Genomic DNA, 19,169 nt, shown 5'->3' on the forward strand with positions numbered 1-19,169 from the left:
CTTTGGAACCCCCAGACCTTGATTCCATGGAACTATCTCTAACAAACTTGAATCAAGCTGAACTGAAAGCTACCAGGCACATTTGCTTCAAATTAAATGACAATGTCTTGCCATACAAGCAGAGTTATTGAAAGAATGCTGTTACATTTCCAGGTACACCATCATTATGACCACATTATTCTATGCAACAGCACAGAATAATGCATAGGAATAAATATACTCCTAACACTAGGTTAAATTCAGAGCATAAATATAAGGATATATTTCTACTAGGGCAGCTGAGGTTTTTTAAGAAAGCTAAAATGTTCCTTTCTTACTTCTTTAATAATAGATAACCATGGAGTCAGTTATGCAGACAGTTGGAGAAAAAAAAAAAGATGATAACAATTAATCCATAGCTATGCCATATATTGTAAATTAACAAGTATCATCATATTTTAAAGAATATATTCTAAGTAATAACCATTTATACAGTACTGTGAATGTATGCAATACATTACAAAAATCTAAAGACATGTTCCTTTGTCTGGATTGCTTACAAGCTACCAGTTATAAATATTCTAATCAAGCTTTCATACCTCTCCTGTCAGTGTGGTACTGGAGTGCCTTTCTATTAGTGCATTAAGCAACATGACTAGCATTTTTCTCTCTTTCTGTCCCCAGGTAGAAAATTGCATGTATTTAAAAAGAATTAACATTTTATTTTTTATCTATGATGTGCATGCATTTTCACTAGCAAATGCAGGCAGAACAATATATATCATAGTTTACTGTGTTGAATTTCAAGTATTAGACAAGACTGTTGTATTAAAATCAGTATATTTATATGCTGAACTGGTGGAGAACAACAGGTAGAAATGTCTTGAGAAATATGTTTTGTACCCTTAGCAGCAAATATTTTTCATTATCCACATTCCAGAGTAACCACTGATGAACACTTTGGGTGGATTTTCAGGTATGCTTAGTATTGGTCTAACTTTGCTTCAACTGGAAGTTTTATCACGTAGTATAAAAGGAGCAGAGTTGGGCCACTGCTTAGTGCATCCGCAAACTCCAGACTCTGAAGACGATGTGAGAGGGTAAGCACACCAGAGAGCTCAGGAGTCCCTGACTGGCTGCTCAGGGACCTAATTAATCTGCCCCAGTTCCCTTCCAATCTCATGTCGTTCTTTGTTCTCCTCCATATGTATGAATTGCAAACTTTCTTCCTGCTACACCAACTGTAGTAGATGCTAAAAAAAGTTCATCATTTCTCATATCAATTACAGCTAACTTTACCACAGTAGTCCTTACCACTTCCCAGTTTACAATAGGATGGAAAACAGAAAATTTCAAATACTCAAATATTACACTGAAATTGTCAGTTTCAGAGAAGAGAAAATTTACATCACCTCCCACACAAGGTTACACCAGAGTACAACATCTTTGGGTTACCCAAAGAAATCCTGTGTCTGTACCATACTGTGCTATTGTGTGTATTAAACTGAGTATTCATGCCACTACTTTTCTATTATAATTCCTTTCTTTCCCTTTCATTTCCAAGACATAACCTCCAGAGATTTCAAATCTCAATCAACTGTAGAATACATATTTTAATCAGGTGTAAAAAGGAAAATGATGATACACCAAAAAGCTTTTCCTACTGGGGACATGACATAAAGGGCATTTTACTAAAGATGAAATTTGGAATAAATCTGCACAACTTTTCTGACATTGCAAGGAAAGTATGGAAATGCATATCCAGTTATGAAAGATATAAAAGTCAGATCAGATGTCAAAAAGGTCCTTCTATCTATGCAGTATGCTCCCGGCATTTACTCAGGAACCAGACTCCCAAGAACAGACTATACTAATGCAGAGGCCAGGGACACATCATTCTATCACACAGAAAAAAACTTCTACTCAGCTACCCTACCTAGATTTCAATAAGTAGTAAATAAAAAATATATTTCCACTTAATTTTTTTATGTAGAGAGCTTCCTTTTCTCTTAAAAAAAAAAAAAAAAAAAAGAGAGAGAGAGAAAAAAGAAAGAAAGAAAGAAAAAAGATTAAAAGAGTGTTTTATAGGAAAGTATCACAAACCCTGCATCAGAAAGATGTGAAAAGCTCCATTAACATGAAAGAGGTTTTAAAGAGTGGTGTGAATTATGCAGCAGCCTGACGTTCAGAGTGCATTACTGTATCAGTGCACACATTCTCACAGCCCCATCCCCAAAACCCAGCAGTTATTGCAAAATAAGCCTTCTTGAAGATAACTTCACCAATTTTTGTTTCTATATTCTCAAATGACAAACTTTTGAACTACATTTCTCCTTCACACACCAAGAGCTCTTCACAGAATTATATTTTCCATTTTCACTATCAAGACGTATGTCACTATCATTCAAATAGTTTGATTGCTACCATACTATCATGCTTAGTATTTGCAGAGAACTTCAGAGACATAAGGTCATCTCCCGTCTCACCTCTTCCCTTACCCCACTGTGCTCCACACCATCTTTCCAAGCATCCCTGTGACTCTTCCACTGGCCAATAGATAGCATATGGAGTCACTAGAAAGTTATTTTCACACTGTCTGGCCTGCTGACTACAACCAGAGTACATAACAGCTGAGACTTTCCCGCCTTTCTCCCAGAGCACAAACATTTTGCTTTCTCTCTTCTGCCTTGGGTTTTTATAAAATTTGCAACTTCAACAATCCTATCTTCCTTCAAATTTAAATGAAGCTGAACAGCTGGTTCAAAAGCTACTGGGAAGGGATTAGCAGATAAGCAATAAGACAGCTTTCACCCGTCCCCCCATAAAGGATTAAAATCGGACTGTTCAAAGATCACCAGCAAGAAAAGGCAGCAATCATGTAGCACCTTTCTAGCAGCAAAAAGCAGAAGAATTTCACTGTTATTCTTAATGAAGGCAGAATTTTGTCAGAGTAATGCAAGTATACTCAGAATTATCTCTGTTTCAAAGACCAGCAATCACCCAGTCCTGTCATTTTCCCAATACGTAATATTGCAAATATGTAACTGCAGAGAACTAGGACAGCATACTCTTCAGTGTTGAACTATTATCTTTTCAAACCAGCTATACTTGTGAGTTTTAAATTCTGTTAGGACATCTATTCTTGGTTACAAAGTAATTGAGAAATAAAAGGGCATATCCAAACACAGTATTATGTTTCATGTCTTATCTCAGAAATGGATTTCAGCCTGAACATGTCTTGTTTATGCATTCAACTAAGCCAGCCAGCCAGCATATGAAAAAAACCACATATCTGATATCAAGATTAGGTTCAGAGCAACAGTGGGAATGAGGTGGTTATCAGGGCTGGCCTAGGATGGAGGGACAGCCAAGCTCAGCTGGGAGTTTTCTGAAAATCTCTCTCCCGTGCCTGAAGGTAAATCACTGTGGCTCAGGGGCACCAAGATATTTACGTATGTAAACGCTGTTCACCCAAGAAAGCTTGGGAGATAAACACTACCTGAATAAAAATACACCCTAAATGTCTTTGTTGATCCAGCTTTTAAACATTTAGTGCCTCCCTGAAATGTAGAAAATACTGTTTGCCTTTCATGTACAGGTTTTGAGAAGAAAAACAGACTAGAAAAAAAAATCCTATATATACAAGCACATTCATATTTTGGCAAAATCCTCAACCAGTATGAAGAAAAGTAACTCCTCAAGAGCATGTTTTAGATTGCTTGTAGGGTACAAAGAACTTCTAACATCACTGGACCTGATTGAAGATCTGAAGAGAAAAAAGGACATTTTTAACTGACCTTAGGTAAATTTGAACCTGACCAATCCTCAGTGTTGGCTGGTTAACTGTGCATATGCCTCTAGTCCTGCTGCTCTAACATGGGTGTACAGATCAGCTTTGTCGTGAATATGCATCACAATTCCCAGCTGGAGGATTACAACCAGTGCTCTGCAAAAGTGTGCTCATCACTCTAGCCAGTAGTCACTGAACTGCCTGGGAAGTCTTGTTAATCATCTTATATTTGACAGTTTACTGCCAAAGATTGTTGTAGAAAAAAAAATCTTGCAGAATCTGTAGTATATATTATTCTACAGATACATATAAAACTATTTTAAAATAAAATAACCCAATATGTTTAATCATCTTCATAATTAACTTACATATTATTTTGTTTCATATTTTGACCATAATTACAAGACAAATCTGTGCAAATACTTCAACAGTACAACATGAGTAAATCAACTTGACATTTGGTTAAAGATGTGTTTTAATTCCAAAGTTACATTAAATCTGGTGGCAACTGAGATGGTATTCTAGAAACTAAATGATCATACAAATGTATGAAGACAGTACATTTGATTGTACTTCAGAGAAAATATTTAATATGAGATTTTAGATTTTTAATTATATTCACTAAACCAATAAATCCAAGACAATAAAAATAACAAGGAAAAAAAACCCAAAAGATTTCTTCAATGGCTACAATAAAATTCCTTTGGTGATCAGTTTAGTGTCCAAATAACTATAATACTCAAAATATTTTTCTTATTTTGTGAATCTGGTCGAAATACGAATGTAAAGATACATTAGAAATTAAAAAAATCCACATTAATAAGGTGTTTCATGGACTCATTCAACAAACAGCTCGTATTATACTTTTAAACATAGTAGATAATTTAAAGCATGTTTGGACTGGAATACTTCTATTTTAAAAGGTAAAGCAGATTTTTCAACCCCAACTCAATTCATTAGTGTATTTTTTCGAATTAGATTTTAAAAGCTACAATAATTAAAACCATATGTAGAGCAGAAATGTCTCATTTTTTATGTTATATTACTTCTTCAGCATTATTATAAGCTCAGCCTGCCTGATGTGAGCCTAATTTTCTACTCTATCTTAGACTGAGCCCCACTGGGAAAGTGAGATATTGTGATTATTAAGGAAAGCAGAGGAAGAAGAGATTAAAGACTTCCTGCTAGTGAGTAGAAGAGAAAAGAAAGAGATGTGGCAATCTACAGTGTAGTATCTCTAAATTGAACTGCCAAACAAGAAACAAAAATAGGAAATAAACAATTCTTCATTACAGGGAGAGACATTTTTAGATATTCACAGATAATAAGAGCAGAATGAACAAAATAACTGAGAAAATGAGAAAATACCAGAACAGTCATATACGAATTGGAATTCATAATGCTTGACTACTTCCCTTAGAGCCTTTGATAGACAAATGTAATACAGACACCCACCATCTTCATCAAATATTTGAAAAGGTAGATAAATAATGAAGGTCCAGTAGGATACTACTAGTTTTATTAATTTTATATCTACTTAGCTGATAAAAATAAGGAGCAGAATTCAGCTTCACTGAGAAAGACTGCAGTTTTGCTGTGGAGTGGTACCCAACAACAAAAACATTGAACTGATCAAAAAGATCAGCAATTGTGCAGAAAAAATACTCAGAAATTACAGTTCTCCAAAGGTGTCTGATGTACTCATTGGGGTTTTAAACTCCAGAAGCTCTCACTTACAAGTCCTATACTCCCAGAATCCTAATTCCATATAATATAGAAAAAACATTATTATTACAAAGAAAAAATATTTATATTTGAAGGTTATCTACAATGCAAATTCTTTTAAGACTGATACTACAGCATCAGGTAAAATATTTTTGTTTTCAATACTGCCAAACAGAGACCATCTTCTCAGTGGGAGAACTCAGCACGTTTTACAAAGAAGGAAAGCTTTTAGACGAGGGAGAAAAAATCAAATGGAATGCCTAAAATTACCCAGTATATTAATACCATAGAGAAACTAGTAGTAGATTTTTTTAATATATTTTTTCAGATTTATAGAAAGAGTATTTGTAAATTACCAAGAGGAACTTGATGCTACCTGACAGAATTACCACAAAGACTGGTGGAACTGTAGACCTACCTACATCTATTTGATGATTGCAGAATACCCTTAAAACACTTTTGAGAATCTGGAAAAGAAAGAGCATTCTGACTTTGCCTCACACAAACATAGAATTCTCTGTGTTCAAGGAAGGTGGACTAAGCAAAAAAATAAAGCAAAACAAAAAAACCCCAACAAATTCTTCTCTGTGCAAACTGAAGCTAACATACAGTGACAAATTCTGCTCAGGTAAAAACAGTCAGGGCAAGTGTCTTTTATGGTAGTCTTGAGACTTGTTCCAACTATAGGCTAAGTGGCACATTTAAACATGCAAAACATGGCTCTTATCACTAAAATAGAAACAAGAATATCCATGTTTAATACTAACACCAGATTGTAAGAGGAAAGGAAACCTTTGTGGTCACCTACAATTATTAGTATTCCAAAAATAATGGAACCTACAAACACCTACAGAGATAAAAGTATATGTTCTACTCCCACTCAGTGTTCCTGTTTAAGCTCGTAAGGACTATACAAGTCATATTATCCACCGTATGTTAGAAGCCAATCATTTCATCTTCATACTTTGTGAAGTCTGTTACGCTATAAGCACGCCCCATGTCTTTGTTCCCTATCCAAATGTGCTTTTCTCACACCCTGTTTACAAACAATGTGTTGCTCTGAGTATCGGTGACCTAAACTCTTTATGTTCAGATCTCTCAGTCTTTGCATCATCTGCTCATTGTGCCAGTAACAATGATGTTTATTCCAGACCACTGACAAGCCCTTAAACACCGTGTGGCCATCCCTGATCAAGACCATGAGACCTGTGCCTGCTTGATGATTACTCATCACTCATTTAGCCACTCTTCGTTCATGTGGCATGTACTGGGAAGACTTTGCATTGTTCTAGCTGCTTAATTAAAATTCTTTACCCTCTCAAGTCCCCCTTTGCCACAAAAAGCCTTCCTACATCAACAGCTCTCTTATATCTATCAACCCAAACTATAATCTCCTCGAAAGGGTGTCATATCAGCTTTACAATATCTGTGTTCCACAAGTCTAACAATTATTATTACCCTTATTTCATTCCTTATAATTGAGTCCTCTATCAGCCATACCATTATTTTGCCTAAGATGGATGTCAGTCTGACAAGCCTATAATTACCTTTGTAGCCTCTTTCACCCTTTCAAAATATTGGCTCAACAGTAGATTTCTTCTCATCTTCTGGAATTCTCCAGTTCCAGTTTTATTGAAAAGCAATGGCAATGGTACACTGAACTCCTCAGACAGTTTTTCTATAACATTTGGACACTTACTATAAAGAAATGCTGATTTTAAAAGGTTCAAGGTTAGCAGCCTTTTTCATTTTCATTAATTGCTGAAACAAGGTATTTCAGCTTCAGCATCATCATATGGCTACCACCCTGTTTCTCTGTGGGAGAGAAACAGGAAGAGCATTCTAGATCACCAGTAACTTTGACTTTTACACAGTAGCTTGTAACAAGCACCGCTTGGGAAAGGCAGCAAGTGAGACAATACGGGAGCAATAGATGGGACTCCTACTCAGGAAATAGCCAGGGTTGCAAGGGGAGAATATCAAACTCTGAGAAACCAGAAAAGGCAAAGGAGTTTGTTTCCCAGGGTGAAGACTGCTAAGGATCTCTAGGGAATTGAGAGTCAGCAGCAATTTGGCGCTTAAGGGCAAAAGTCTGTTTAAAATGAATCCTTGCCTATCCAAAATCTTTATCTGAGTAATTTTTTTCCTCATCTCTAATTATTTACTACCTTACAACTCCTCTGCTGCTGCTAACTCGTATCTACTTCTGCTTAGTCAACAATTGCCCTGGTAGCACTCTCTTCTGCGCTTCCTATGTCCACCCAGATGATATCACTGAATACCACTGAGCTAGGAAACCAGTTATCTTCACTAAAAAGGGAGACAGGTTAGCACAGAATTGAGAAAAGTAGCAGGTTAAGTACGTAGCAGATATGTTTATTGACTACCTCTGTTTTTCCTGCAATATTACACACAATTTCAGCCTTTTCCACATGGTACCAAGCTAACACCATCACCGGGATTTTTTCCTCCTTAAGAAACTTTTTCAAGTCCTTAATTCCAATAGCCATAGTTTCCTCCTTGTGTCCTTCCCCTTCCTTTACAAATGTCTTCAGTTCCTAACTTCTCATTTATATTCATTTATTCATTGCTATCAACTTCCTTTTTTTTTTTTCCCCCCATTTGTTTCATTATATATTACAGCTGCTTTCTCTCTCCCTGTAAGCCAGTCTAGTTTTTAACTGTTGGAAAATTTCATTAAAAAACGCCAGTGAACTGACCCTGAAACACTTCACTCAAGACACCCCTAGTTTGATAAAACTTTTGTCAAAACTAGCATAGGACTCAGATGGGATGCCTTGGGGCTGGTCATAGGGCCAAGTGCAATGGCAAACCCCTTGAAGTTTCTAGTTACCAAACCAGAAAAATAAAGACAAAACAAAAAGGGGGGGGGGGGGGGGGAGGGGGGAAGAGCCCCACCCCACGCTTTCCATTCTCAGTGCTTAAAAACAAAGGAATGTACCTCTCAAACTATTTCAAAACAGAGACATCTGAACAAGGACTGCAAAAATACAAAATCACAGAACAAGTAGTCTAGATCTTACTATATGCTTGCCTACGTTACCAATGCTTGCTTAGTTATCCATGTCTCACTCAATTCCAGCATTTTGTGGTTTTAAATTTGTTAATCTAGCTCATGGAATGTCTCAGGAAGTGATGGGTGTCTCTCTGGGTGAGAGTGACTGACAGGTGCTGTGCAGGAACGTGTGTAATGAATGTCACAGACAACACAGAGGCCTCCTCAGAGAATGCCATTGGGAGAGACAGCTTGTCTTCTGGCAGTTTGTAAATAGAAATCCAGTGGGAGTTACACGGATTTGAGTTACCAGTCACTTTATTCCTGCCTGCTCTCTACGGGAATCAGGAGAATAAACAAGTACTTTTCATCATGGCACTTCCCACCCACAGTGGAAGACAGTGTCTATTCAGAATAGACTGTTGCAAAGGATAATCTCTCTTTTATTTTATCAACATCCCAATTGTGTTGTTCTAACTGCAGTTAGAGCCAAATAGTTATCGCAGACCTAGATTTCTGCAAAATGCATTTTTATGGTGTGCCTATTCTCTCCTCTTTTGAATGGAGCACATGAGCAAATGGTGGGTAGGATCCTGAAAGCAAAGTCCTTTAGAGAAGCAGTAAAAGGAGCATGACTTCTACTGCATTTTTACTTAGTGACACCCAGACACTGAGCAGATCAAGAGTTCACAAAAGCTCTCTCACACATCAAAGCAGGGAGCATGCTTTCAGTGTAAACTGTTCCTATTCAGGATAATGAACCCCATTGTATATTTGTCCTGATTTGTTTTGGTTTTTTTTTTTTTTTTTTCTTCCTCTTATTCCTCGTAGAACAGAAGAGCAAAGACAAGCAGATGAGCAGCAGTACCCAGAGTTTTATTCAGTGAAAGATGGATACCAGGAAAGCCTTGGAACACAAACGTAGCTGTCTTTCAGTCTCCATCTCCCCAAGACAGCCGACAGGCATGAGAACCGTACTCTCTAAGGCTACATTCAGGAGCTAGCACCTGACACAACAGACCATCCACCTTCAGAAAACCGTCTGCGCCTGTGAACGGCTAACAGACAAAAAGCCAGCAGGTGGCACTCAAAAACATGTCCTGGTGCCTGGATGAGAGTGTGATCTTGTGCACTACACGACCGTTCTTTCTCAGCAGTATCTAGTCTAAATAACCGGACAGAAACAAACAAACAAGAAAAATAAATTCCTGTTAAGCAGAGAGCCTGATTTTAAACCAAATATCACAGAAACTTCTATGAACTCTTAGTCCCAGGTGAAATACTTTGTCAATGACATCTCAAAAGTCACATTCACACAACCTGACCAGGAAAATTCTCTCTGTTCCATTTTCTTCTTCTCTTCACACCCGTGTGGCTTGCCTTTGCAAAGGAGATTTCCATGTGTGATTACATTTCTCAAGTCTCAAGAGGGAACAAATTGTATCAGTCTTCTGTGACAGGAACTTGCTGGTATAGGATTGGTATCTTTTTCCACTGCCTTTGGAGTTCAGCGGTGAAGTATCTGAACATCTGCAAGCAATTGTACCTATTCGCTGATGGTGATGATTAGTTTTCTAACATTTTTGCTGCTTCCCCCCGCCTTTCTTTCAACATGTAGCCATTTGCTCAAATTAGCATGTGTCCAAGCTCAAAACAAAAGTTACTATCTTTCATTGGAAGAAATTTATCACTGCTTTATTAATGATTAAACCAAGGCTGCTTCAGTTTGTGAAAAGGTGTCACTAATGGTCACTGGCCTCCTCTGTCAATAAATAACAAGAAGTCAGCACCGCCCGTCATTCCATGAAAGACACTGAATCCAGTCTGCCACTTCAAGCACAGCTCATTATTTATTCTCTTTCTTTTACACAGCCCACTATCAAAACAGACTTCCTTTCATATTTCACAGTTTTTAAAAGTTTAAAACTTGACATTTACACGTTGGGGTTTTTTTCCTCCCCTAATTAGACTTACTAAAAAAAAAACCAACACAAAAAACCAAAACAAAAAACTTCAAAGCAATTTGAAAGGTTGGATCAGATTGTTAAGATTTTTGTTCCTACATTTTCACAATTCCTCCTCTAGACTATCTCCTACAATTTACAGAGGACCCTATATATGGGTCATTAAGAACTCCTAATGCTCTTTCTAAAAGGCTAGCCATATGACTGATTGGATGGATTCCTAGATCAAGAAGACTCTCTAAAGTGGCAAGACAGACAAGAATTTCAGAGAAGCCAAAACAGGGGTAAAGTAAAAAAATGCTTACAAGCTCCCCCTATCCCCCCCTTTTTTTAAGGAGCCTTATTGTTCATCCAGTATCAGGGCATACTCAGCACAAAATCACAAAATAGCATATCCCTTCCCACCACCAAGAAATCAAATCAGAGCAAACCTCTTCATTCAGATCTATACAGTATATAGCTCCTGAGATAAAACTATAAGCTCAGAAGTACTTCAAGACATAACAAAAATTCACACAGTGCTTCAAGATCCTTCATACTCCAACCACAGAGTCACTGTTGCTAAAATGTGTCCTGATAAGAGGAGGAAATTCTACACGCTCAGATTTAATTTTTTAAGGATACAAACCTGTATTTTGTTCCTTCTAAATGGCCAGGAGCGATATGCCAGAGGCACTTTTTCTTTTCCTCCGGACAAGAGGGGTAGATATAGCATACATTGCTAAATTGGTTCTGTTCTGTTGCTTTTATTAAAATAATTACATTGTGTTTATATGCAGATAGGCCTAGGGGATTTTTTTTTTTTTTTTTATGTTTTATTATTAGTTCCAATTCAACACTCAAAATGAATAAGTAAATAAATCTAACTCTAATTAAGGAATTTGTTAGCTGGCTTTACAAAGCGCAGGCTATTTTTGGTAAGACAGACCCAAATTTTAGAGTCCTGATTAAATTACTCTCAACCGTGAGGAGATCATTTTCTTCGTCATTGAGTCAGAGTTCTGGCATAACAGTGGGATTTCAAAGGCAATGCTCAGAAATTGCCAGCCTGCTTGGGATTTTTACAGGTTTCAGCCTTCCTGTTTCACAAGTTTCAACTTAAAGACTATTACTGCCCCAATTACTCTGCTGCTCGTCTCACATAGAAATTTCACGTAGTTAAAGGTGAAACAAATAAGAGATTAAAATATTTATTTTTATCATAAAGAGAACAAAGCAACCTTTGTGCTTGTATTTCCTGTTTTCCATAATTTTAAGGTGGCAGATCCTTTCATGGAGAAATCATTCATGTTACTGTTAGATGACATTCTTTGCTTATAGCTATAAATTAAATATCAAGTACAAGCAAACTGTGTTTTAAACATTAATTAGAAATTACATACCTACTGTACAGTGGATGGCAGGAAAGGCTCTATGTTGATCTGACTGTTCAAATTCATTCTGGCTGACTTAACTACACAACTTTTTTTTTTCTTTTCCTTTTTTGCAACTGGATGGTAAATCTTCAAAAATTCTCCCTGTTTCATGAGATTAAGAAACATCACTATACATTAGTGGATTCCAAATAGCACGGTATTAGTGATTCACAGAGATCACATTGTGGCTAGTTAATACTTTTACCATTGGTGATAAGGCCATTTCTGTGCAAAAAAAACCCAAACAAGAGAATCAATTTCCTTGTCCTTTTCTGGATTCCTGCACTGAAAGAAAATAAGAAAATTCAAATTTCAAAATTCTTAATATTTAAGGCTTTTTAATATATAAGCATAGAATAACCAATATACCTATGTAGGTATTATATGTGTATTAAGCACATTTTTACATGAAAATAAACTTACCTGTTTGCACCCATTCTTGTGGGAGAATCCACATCCACTTCTTGTCCTACTGAGTTAAAAGCGTCCAGGACTTGTCTGTGTGTCCACAAAGAAAAAAACGTTTGAGTAGACACTGACTTGAGCATGTGGATATTTTTTTCAGATTTCGATAAGCACCAAATTTTCACTAGTGCCAGTGATAGTAGCTTGACGTCTGGCTCCTTCTCTATCCTGATGACAATTTCTACTTATAGCTGAACGTATCACAGTTTTTACGATAACTGTCTTGATTTAAGAAGTAGAAAACCAGCATAATCAAAACCTTAGCACAGTAAATTTCATTAGAAGATTCGGACACATAATGAGGAAGATTTTTTTTTCTCAATTGGAAATGGTGACAAATGCACAATATACAGGCTTCAGGAATTCCAAAATGGAAAGCATATTAAAAAGTTATAGAACACATTAGGCAGTTCCTCTTTGTCTAAGCTTTTTTGTATTTTTTCCCACAGAAAGTTTCATGAGCTTTAGACAGACTCAGTAAATGACATGGGTGTCAGAATATTTCTGCACAGGCTGTAACTGTACATAAAATGTTGACATTTGGAAAAATATTGTTTCTTTTAATCAGATTTTTATCAAAGAAGTAGAGTCCTTCATTCTAAGATGAGTGACTATAATTAGATGGTTCCCTAACCAAATCCTCCTACACTCCAGCTTTTGATACAACTGTAAATTATTTGCTCATAGAATAAGCCCTGCACCAAGTTAATGACATGCACAATAAATGCATCATTAACTTATGCTAGATACTATTCTGTTGCCTTCACGTTTGTTGTCATTATCCTCCCACAGCACTCAAGCTAATTCTAATTGATGGTTTCCATCAGCAAATTAAAAACCAATATACTCCAGAATATAGTGATGAAAAACATACAGAATGAAACAATACGTTCTAAGAAAACACCACACTTTGTTATCTTTACGGTGCAGAATGAAAGACAAATTAGTTAAAGAATGCTGTGCAAGTCTTTTTATTGCTTTTATGATAATAAGAAGATAGTCCTTCTTTATTTTGATTGGATGGTACAAATTCATTGTCCTGTTACAAATTATTGATTTGGTTGAAAATCAGCACTTGTGTGATTTAACACTTACAGGTGTTTCCTTCTGATAGTTTACATTTGCAATTTAAATTGCAGTCAGAAAGCTTAAATTACTAATCCTCAACTTGTAGGCACACTACTCTATGGAAAATAAAAATCCAGTGTCAAACACCCGTTTTTGTTAATACATTATGGGTGAAAAATTTGTACTTGTCCCACTAAATGAAGACAGAATCAAAAGTTTCAATAGGAGCAGTAGAAGTTTGCGGGGGGGGGGGGGGGGGGGGGGGGAAGGGGGGATGGCAGTATTTAGAAGTTAAGTTGCTTTAGTAAGTGTTTGACAGCAGTCCAAAGCTAATTGCTTTTTGTTTGGTCTACATACAGAAACAATTTCATGCTCTTACAGGAAGGACAGGAAAGGAGCTGCAGTTTATTTTGGGCTAACTTGTAGCACTGCAAGCTGGCAAGGGACAGACTAAGCCCAGGCACAGTGGTACTCACACCAGTGCCAACATTTGCCATCGGGAAATATTTTTGCACTTAACAAACAGCTAAACAGCTGAGGTAAGTGGGGATGACTCAACACATACAGATAGTGATACGTTCACTACACTTAGCTGTTTGCCTTCTCTATAGCTCAATTTCATCTTAAAACTATAACAGCAGTACTGCTACTTCTGGACACCTATAAAGTTCTTCCTCCTGTTCTGTCATGCCTTGCCAGTTGTAACAGTCCTCTTATTTCCATTCCACATCAACGTTTGAGGAAGTTCCCCATCCTCAGGCATGTGTGAGTACAAGATAAACAATGTAGTTTTATGAGTAACATGATACTTTGGTAGCATGTTTCTAAGTAGTCCAGAAATAAACACTGTAAACATGGTTTTCATACTCGATGATAGTGTCTGATATTTTCTCCTATTTTTCATTTAGTGTCATTAGCCCTGTCTCTGACCAGACTACACTGCCAGACAAACTTACGCAATTCCAGCAGACTAGCCGCACAAGTAAACAACCTTCAGTAAGGACAATATAAACATAATCTAATTATTTTTTAATGGAAAAGATACCTATTTTAGGGGAAACATCTTTCTATTAATGTCTGTTGAGATCTGCAGCTTTTGTAAATTAAAAGAATCTATTCTTTCCTGAACACCTAGTAATACAACAGAAAAACCCCAAATCTCTTGTTTTAAGGTGTATTATATTCCATTCAAATTATTTTCCTGTATTTAGCCTTTAAAAATCAGCTGAAAATACAATTCAAGAGATGCAAATTCCCTCTACAAGTCTTCAGGTCTTGCATGAGGGATGATTTAAGGATTTGACACATGCAGTACAAAGTGTATTAAGCCCAATTTTCAGTTTTAATCCAAAGCATTATTTAAAAATCTCCTCTTCAATTACAGTGTGCCTTTGACAAATAAAATTCCTGCTTTCTAACTCCTGGATCTGAAACGCTCCCTCCTGCTGTCCCAAAGAATTGGGGCAGGGCGTACAGGGAAAGAATTGATGTTTCACTGTCCTTACACTCTTTGCCCTTGAGTTTTGCAACTCTATTTTGAGCACAATTTATCCTGTGCTAGAATACCATCTGCAAAAGAAACAGCAATTTGCTTTTCCCGGGTGGGTCTGTCACCACTCTATACCTCTCAGCAGAAGGCGTGTGATGGAGCATTCAACTTGAGGGAGCCAGCAAAGAGGTTCAGGCAGTTACCAACTCCATTAGCATGCAGCCTGTGAACCCAATCTCTTGACCTTTTTCAAATATGAATTCAGCGCCACGTGAGTATAACCTGCTGAGTGACATTACAACCAGACTCCACTGCTCCGTTTGAGCAAGTATGACCCTAAGAGCTGCAGGTGAATGAAAAGGGAGTAAAAGCACAGTTATTACCAACCTGAGTCTCCACCAAACCAACAGGAGAGCTCTAGCCTTACAGAATAACCAGCAGCCAGCCAAGAGGTTTAGGCAAACACCAGCAGGATGCCATTCAGAGGAACAAATGCCATTTCTTAAAAAATAGATCACAGACTGATGGGGAGTCTACAGCTACCAAGCCACCCTGCAAGCAGCCACAGGCGTTGATTCTTCTGTCGAAGTGTATCAAAGGAAAGGAGCTGCAAAGGGGAAGAGCACTCTAAAGGCTGGCAGAGACAGGAGGTGGTCGTTTCAGGTTACTGCTATTGAGAGGAAGTATTGTGCATGTGCCATTCATGTTTAGCACCCAATTAATATTTTAAAGACATTCTCAAGCACTTCTTATAATTTAATTATTTTTCACTTCTACTTTTTTAATGCCCTCTGAGAACCTTGAAAATCCAATATCTTTCCCTATTAATTTTGTCCTTTTCTAGTGACACACTCATTTATCTGAGTTTCTTAGCAAGGCTCAAATTAAGGTCTTTTTCTTTCCCTCTCCCTTCCTTGTTTGGACAGTCCGGCTTGCTTCACATGCAGAAGATAAAACTAAAAAAAAACCAAACAGCACAGCACTCCACAAAGAACTCAGCAGCTTCACCTCTTAACTTCCCAGGGCATGATCAAGAACTGAAGGATCTATCCCACTATAATGTACACCTGTAACAGCAGCAATGAAACAACAGGTAAGGAAATAAAAGGATACTGGTTTCAGATAACTTGGGTCCAAGCATCCTAGCATTAAAACTTAGATTGCAAACTTAAAACATCAGAGCACACAAAGTCAGCTCAAGCAACCTAAGGCTCCCACTGCAGAGTTAAGGTAGAAGTACCAAATCCAAAGCTATAGTCCTGAAACCCCTAACTGGGCACCTGCCTAACTTGAAGGTACCTTGATCCAGGGTATATTCCATGTTGGACTTCCCAGCTATGTTCTTTTGCAAGTTAACTACTACTGCTTCTTAATCTGACAGATGCTTTCTATGCCCAGAACTGCCTCACTTAAAAGGCATTGACACTCTTAAGGCAAACCAGTATACAAGCAATCCCACCCGTGCCTATGAGGGGCCAATCCAATACAGCCCTTCACTGTACAGTTACAACACACCAGTTGGATATTTGTGCAAGGGTCTGTAAGTACCTAATATGGCAAAAAAATTAGGTGGCAATGCTTCTCTAGCAGGCAATGAAAATGGCAATTTAAAGCAAAAAGCAAACAGGCTCTGTATTGTATTCAGGAAGACTGTCTCTCTGCTGACAACTGCAGAAGCCTTGCTGGATAATTTTGCTGGCTAAATTAAATGCCTATAGTAAAGTGCTAATGTCAAGTAATACAAACAGTTTCCCTTTGTCCAAAACTGCAAAGAGATGGTGAAAACAGCATTCAGTAACCTTTCATTCAATAACTCAGTTCCTCTTCCCTGGGTTGTTTGTCTTATAGCCACTGACTGCTGAATGTAAATTGCACAAATGCTGCTGTAAGCAGAGAGTAGATGCTAATACCGCTCCTTCTGCAGGAATGCTTAAACTATGTGATTCATGGTCTTACTTGGGCTATCTCTTTTCTTGTGACTATTGAGTCCTTTTCTACCTAGTGGATCACCTTCAAGGGCAAAGTTAAGATTGCTGTTGAGATTGCAGCCCCACTCCAAACACTGTATGTTTCACGTCACTTTCCTGGTGCTAAAGAGAATATGTATGAAGCAAAGCAGCAGCTCTACAACTATCACTCTCACCCAGCTCTGTTTTAGAAACAGACACTTCTTAGAGAAGCTGCTTATTAGCACCTACCATTAGGAAATACTTCTTTAGAGTGGAGGTGGTGCAAATGGAGATGCCTGCTTACAGTTCTGAGCAGCATGGAAAAGAGTAAGAGGGTGGAATTTCAGGCACATAATTTATTTGTAATTTCCTACATATTAGTTCAGCAGTTTGCTGTTCTCATTGTATGATTTCAAATTACTTTTGAGCAATTTAACTTGCCCACACACAATGCATGGGATCACAGATCAGTCACCCAAGGATCTGTTTGCAGCATGTACCTTGCAGATATTTATATTCTTTATCAGAACTACCCACAGTGGAAGCAGTCACTGCAAGCAATCATGTTGTCAAGAATATATGACTGTAAGAGAGATAATACGTGGATAAGTGTGAAAAGATGGCTTGGCAGAACAATTGAAGGTGAGAAAGGGGGCTGTTAAGGATAGCTGAGTTGCTTTGAAGCAGGTATTTTCATCTGAAGAGGACATGGATTTGTTAATCCCAGGTGGTCAAGAGAACCAGCGGAATAATGTTCTTTCATTTAATATAGCAGCAATATCATGCATTCTCTAAGCCGGTATGTGACAAACTAACCAAACATTGAGAGACTGACCCACAAAATTATTAAACTCAGAAGGTTAAGTTTACTACCCTTTCCCTCAGAGCATGATGTCTAAGTAAACTATAAAACTAATTCCATAAACGCTTGGGAAAGCATGTGGCTTCCCAGCATTCAGATGAAGATCATCTTCCATGTAACCTTTGATCTCCTCTAGATCCTGGGATGCAAGATTAGCTATCCTGGCATCATATGAATAGACTTGCTTTACAATTTGACATACCTCAAAGATGTGGCAGAATTAAGGCTTATCCTCCAGTGTAGTGAGGAAAAAATCCCTTACACTTGGATTTTAACTTCCCTATTTTAATAGAACAAAACCTGTTTGCTTACCTTTATTTTATGACACAGGTAGGATATCACCAAATGCCATACACTCTTACCCTAGTAAAACTACTCCACTAGCTTTTAAAAGCCAAACTCACAAATACAGCAACTGTTCCTCATTACCCTTTCTAGTTATTAAATCGTTAAAGAAGGTGTTGTTATTATCATCTAATATTCTTTTTCCTAATGCCTGCATCAGAGAAGGATTTGAAGATGTGCCATCACTTAAATGTAAGCCAACAGTAATGATTTTAAATATCACTTCTGTAATGGACTTTGGTCCTGAAAATTAACCTTTTAGAAACAAAACTCCTACAAACCCCTGCTATTACTGCTTCTGTTCTCCAAGATATTTCTGAGTAGTTAGCATTTCTCTGTGTTCCTTATCTATCCCCTACTTTTAAAAGCCATTATAAATTTTTAAATGTTTTTTAAAAAGTTGTCTCATTTTTTCATAGCTTTTCCTTATCTAATATATTATCTTTCTATGCAAAAAATGTACTAGCTGCTGTTGTATGGAAGGATCTGTGCTCAGCGTACTGTACAAGACTTTACTCTTGCCCTCCTACTTAAAACTAAGAAACTGCTGCTGCAGAAATGTCTTGGTCTTTGGGAATAAAACACCCTTCCAAAAAGTGAAGATTGGATTGACACGTTCATACAAATTTAAGCCAGCAGAATCCAAATAGAAAGGTAAGGGGAGAGAAGCCAGAAGTGATTGTATTTCACAAGCACATAAACTGAATTTCAGCCTGTGGCCTTCACTCCCCACTGCTCTCTTCCCTTGCAGAAGGCTCATAATTTTCAAATTATGGTTATCTAATCTTAAATTGATTACTTCAAAAAAAATCTGCTTAAAGTGACATTTTGTTCTATGTGAATAAATACAAAGGTTAGTTCCTATCTTTTTTTTCTTTTCTTGAATAGAAATGAAAAGTCATTTTCCTAACCTCATTAACACTCTTCTAGTAGTACAAGGTAACAATGCTCCCTAGAAATACCCCATACTAAAGCATCATGTGAGGAATTGAGTAGTAAAGGATAAGCATTAGCAGGGAGGATACATCCAGACATCTGAGCACTGTCTCTCAGGTACCCAATGGTTGTGTGGCCTCTAGAGTCGTATTCCATATTTATTTCA

General features: G+C 37.4%; 1 protein-coding gene across 6 annotated transcripts in view; it reads right to left on the minus strand.

The window, feature by feature from the left end:
- The window catches only part of LOC115610994, a 160,556-nt gene that overhangs the window by 65,797 nt on the left and 75,590 nt on the right, over positions 1 to 19,169 (minus strand). For 3 of the 6 annotated variants that reach the window (XR_003992421.1, XR_003992422.1, XM_030493230.1), the window contains 4 exons: positions 12,313 to 12,387; positions 12,095 to 12,174; positions 11,857 to 11,991; positions 9,322 to 10,272 (listed from right to left, as the gene is read on the minus strand). Coding sequence is in view for 4 of the 6 variants with exons in the window: in XM_030493230.1 (XP_030349090.1) it covers positions 11,924 to 11,991; positions 12,095 to 12,174; positions 12,313 to 12,387 (223 nt within the window). In the remaining 2 variants the exon portion in view is untranslated. Of the gene's footprint in view, positions 1 to 9,321; positions 10,273 to 11,856; positions 11,992 to 12,094; positions 12,175 to 12,312; positions 12,388 to 19,169 lie in introns of those variants that run through there. The other 3 variants (XM_030493232.1, XM_030493233.1, XM_030493234.1) reach the window with 3 other exon arrangements.

Source organism: Strigops habroptila, chromosome 7 (genome assembly GCF_004027225.2).
Source record: "Strigops habroptila isolate Jane chromosome 7, bStrHab1.2.pri, whole genome shotgun sequence".
NCBI lineage: Eukaryota > Metazoa > Chordata > Aves > Psittaciformes > Psittacidae > Strigops > Strigops habroptila.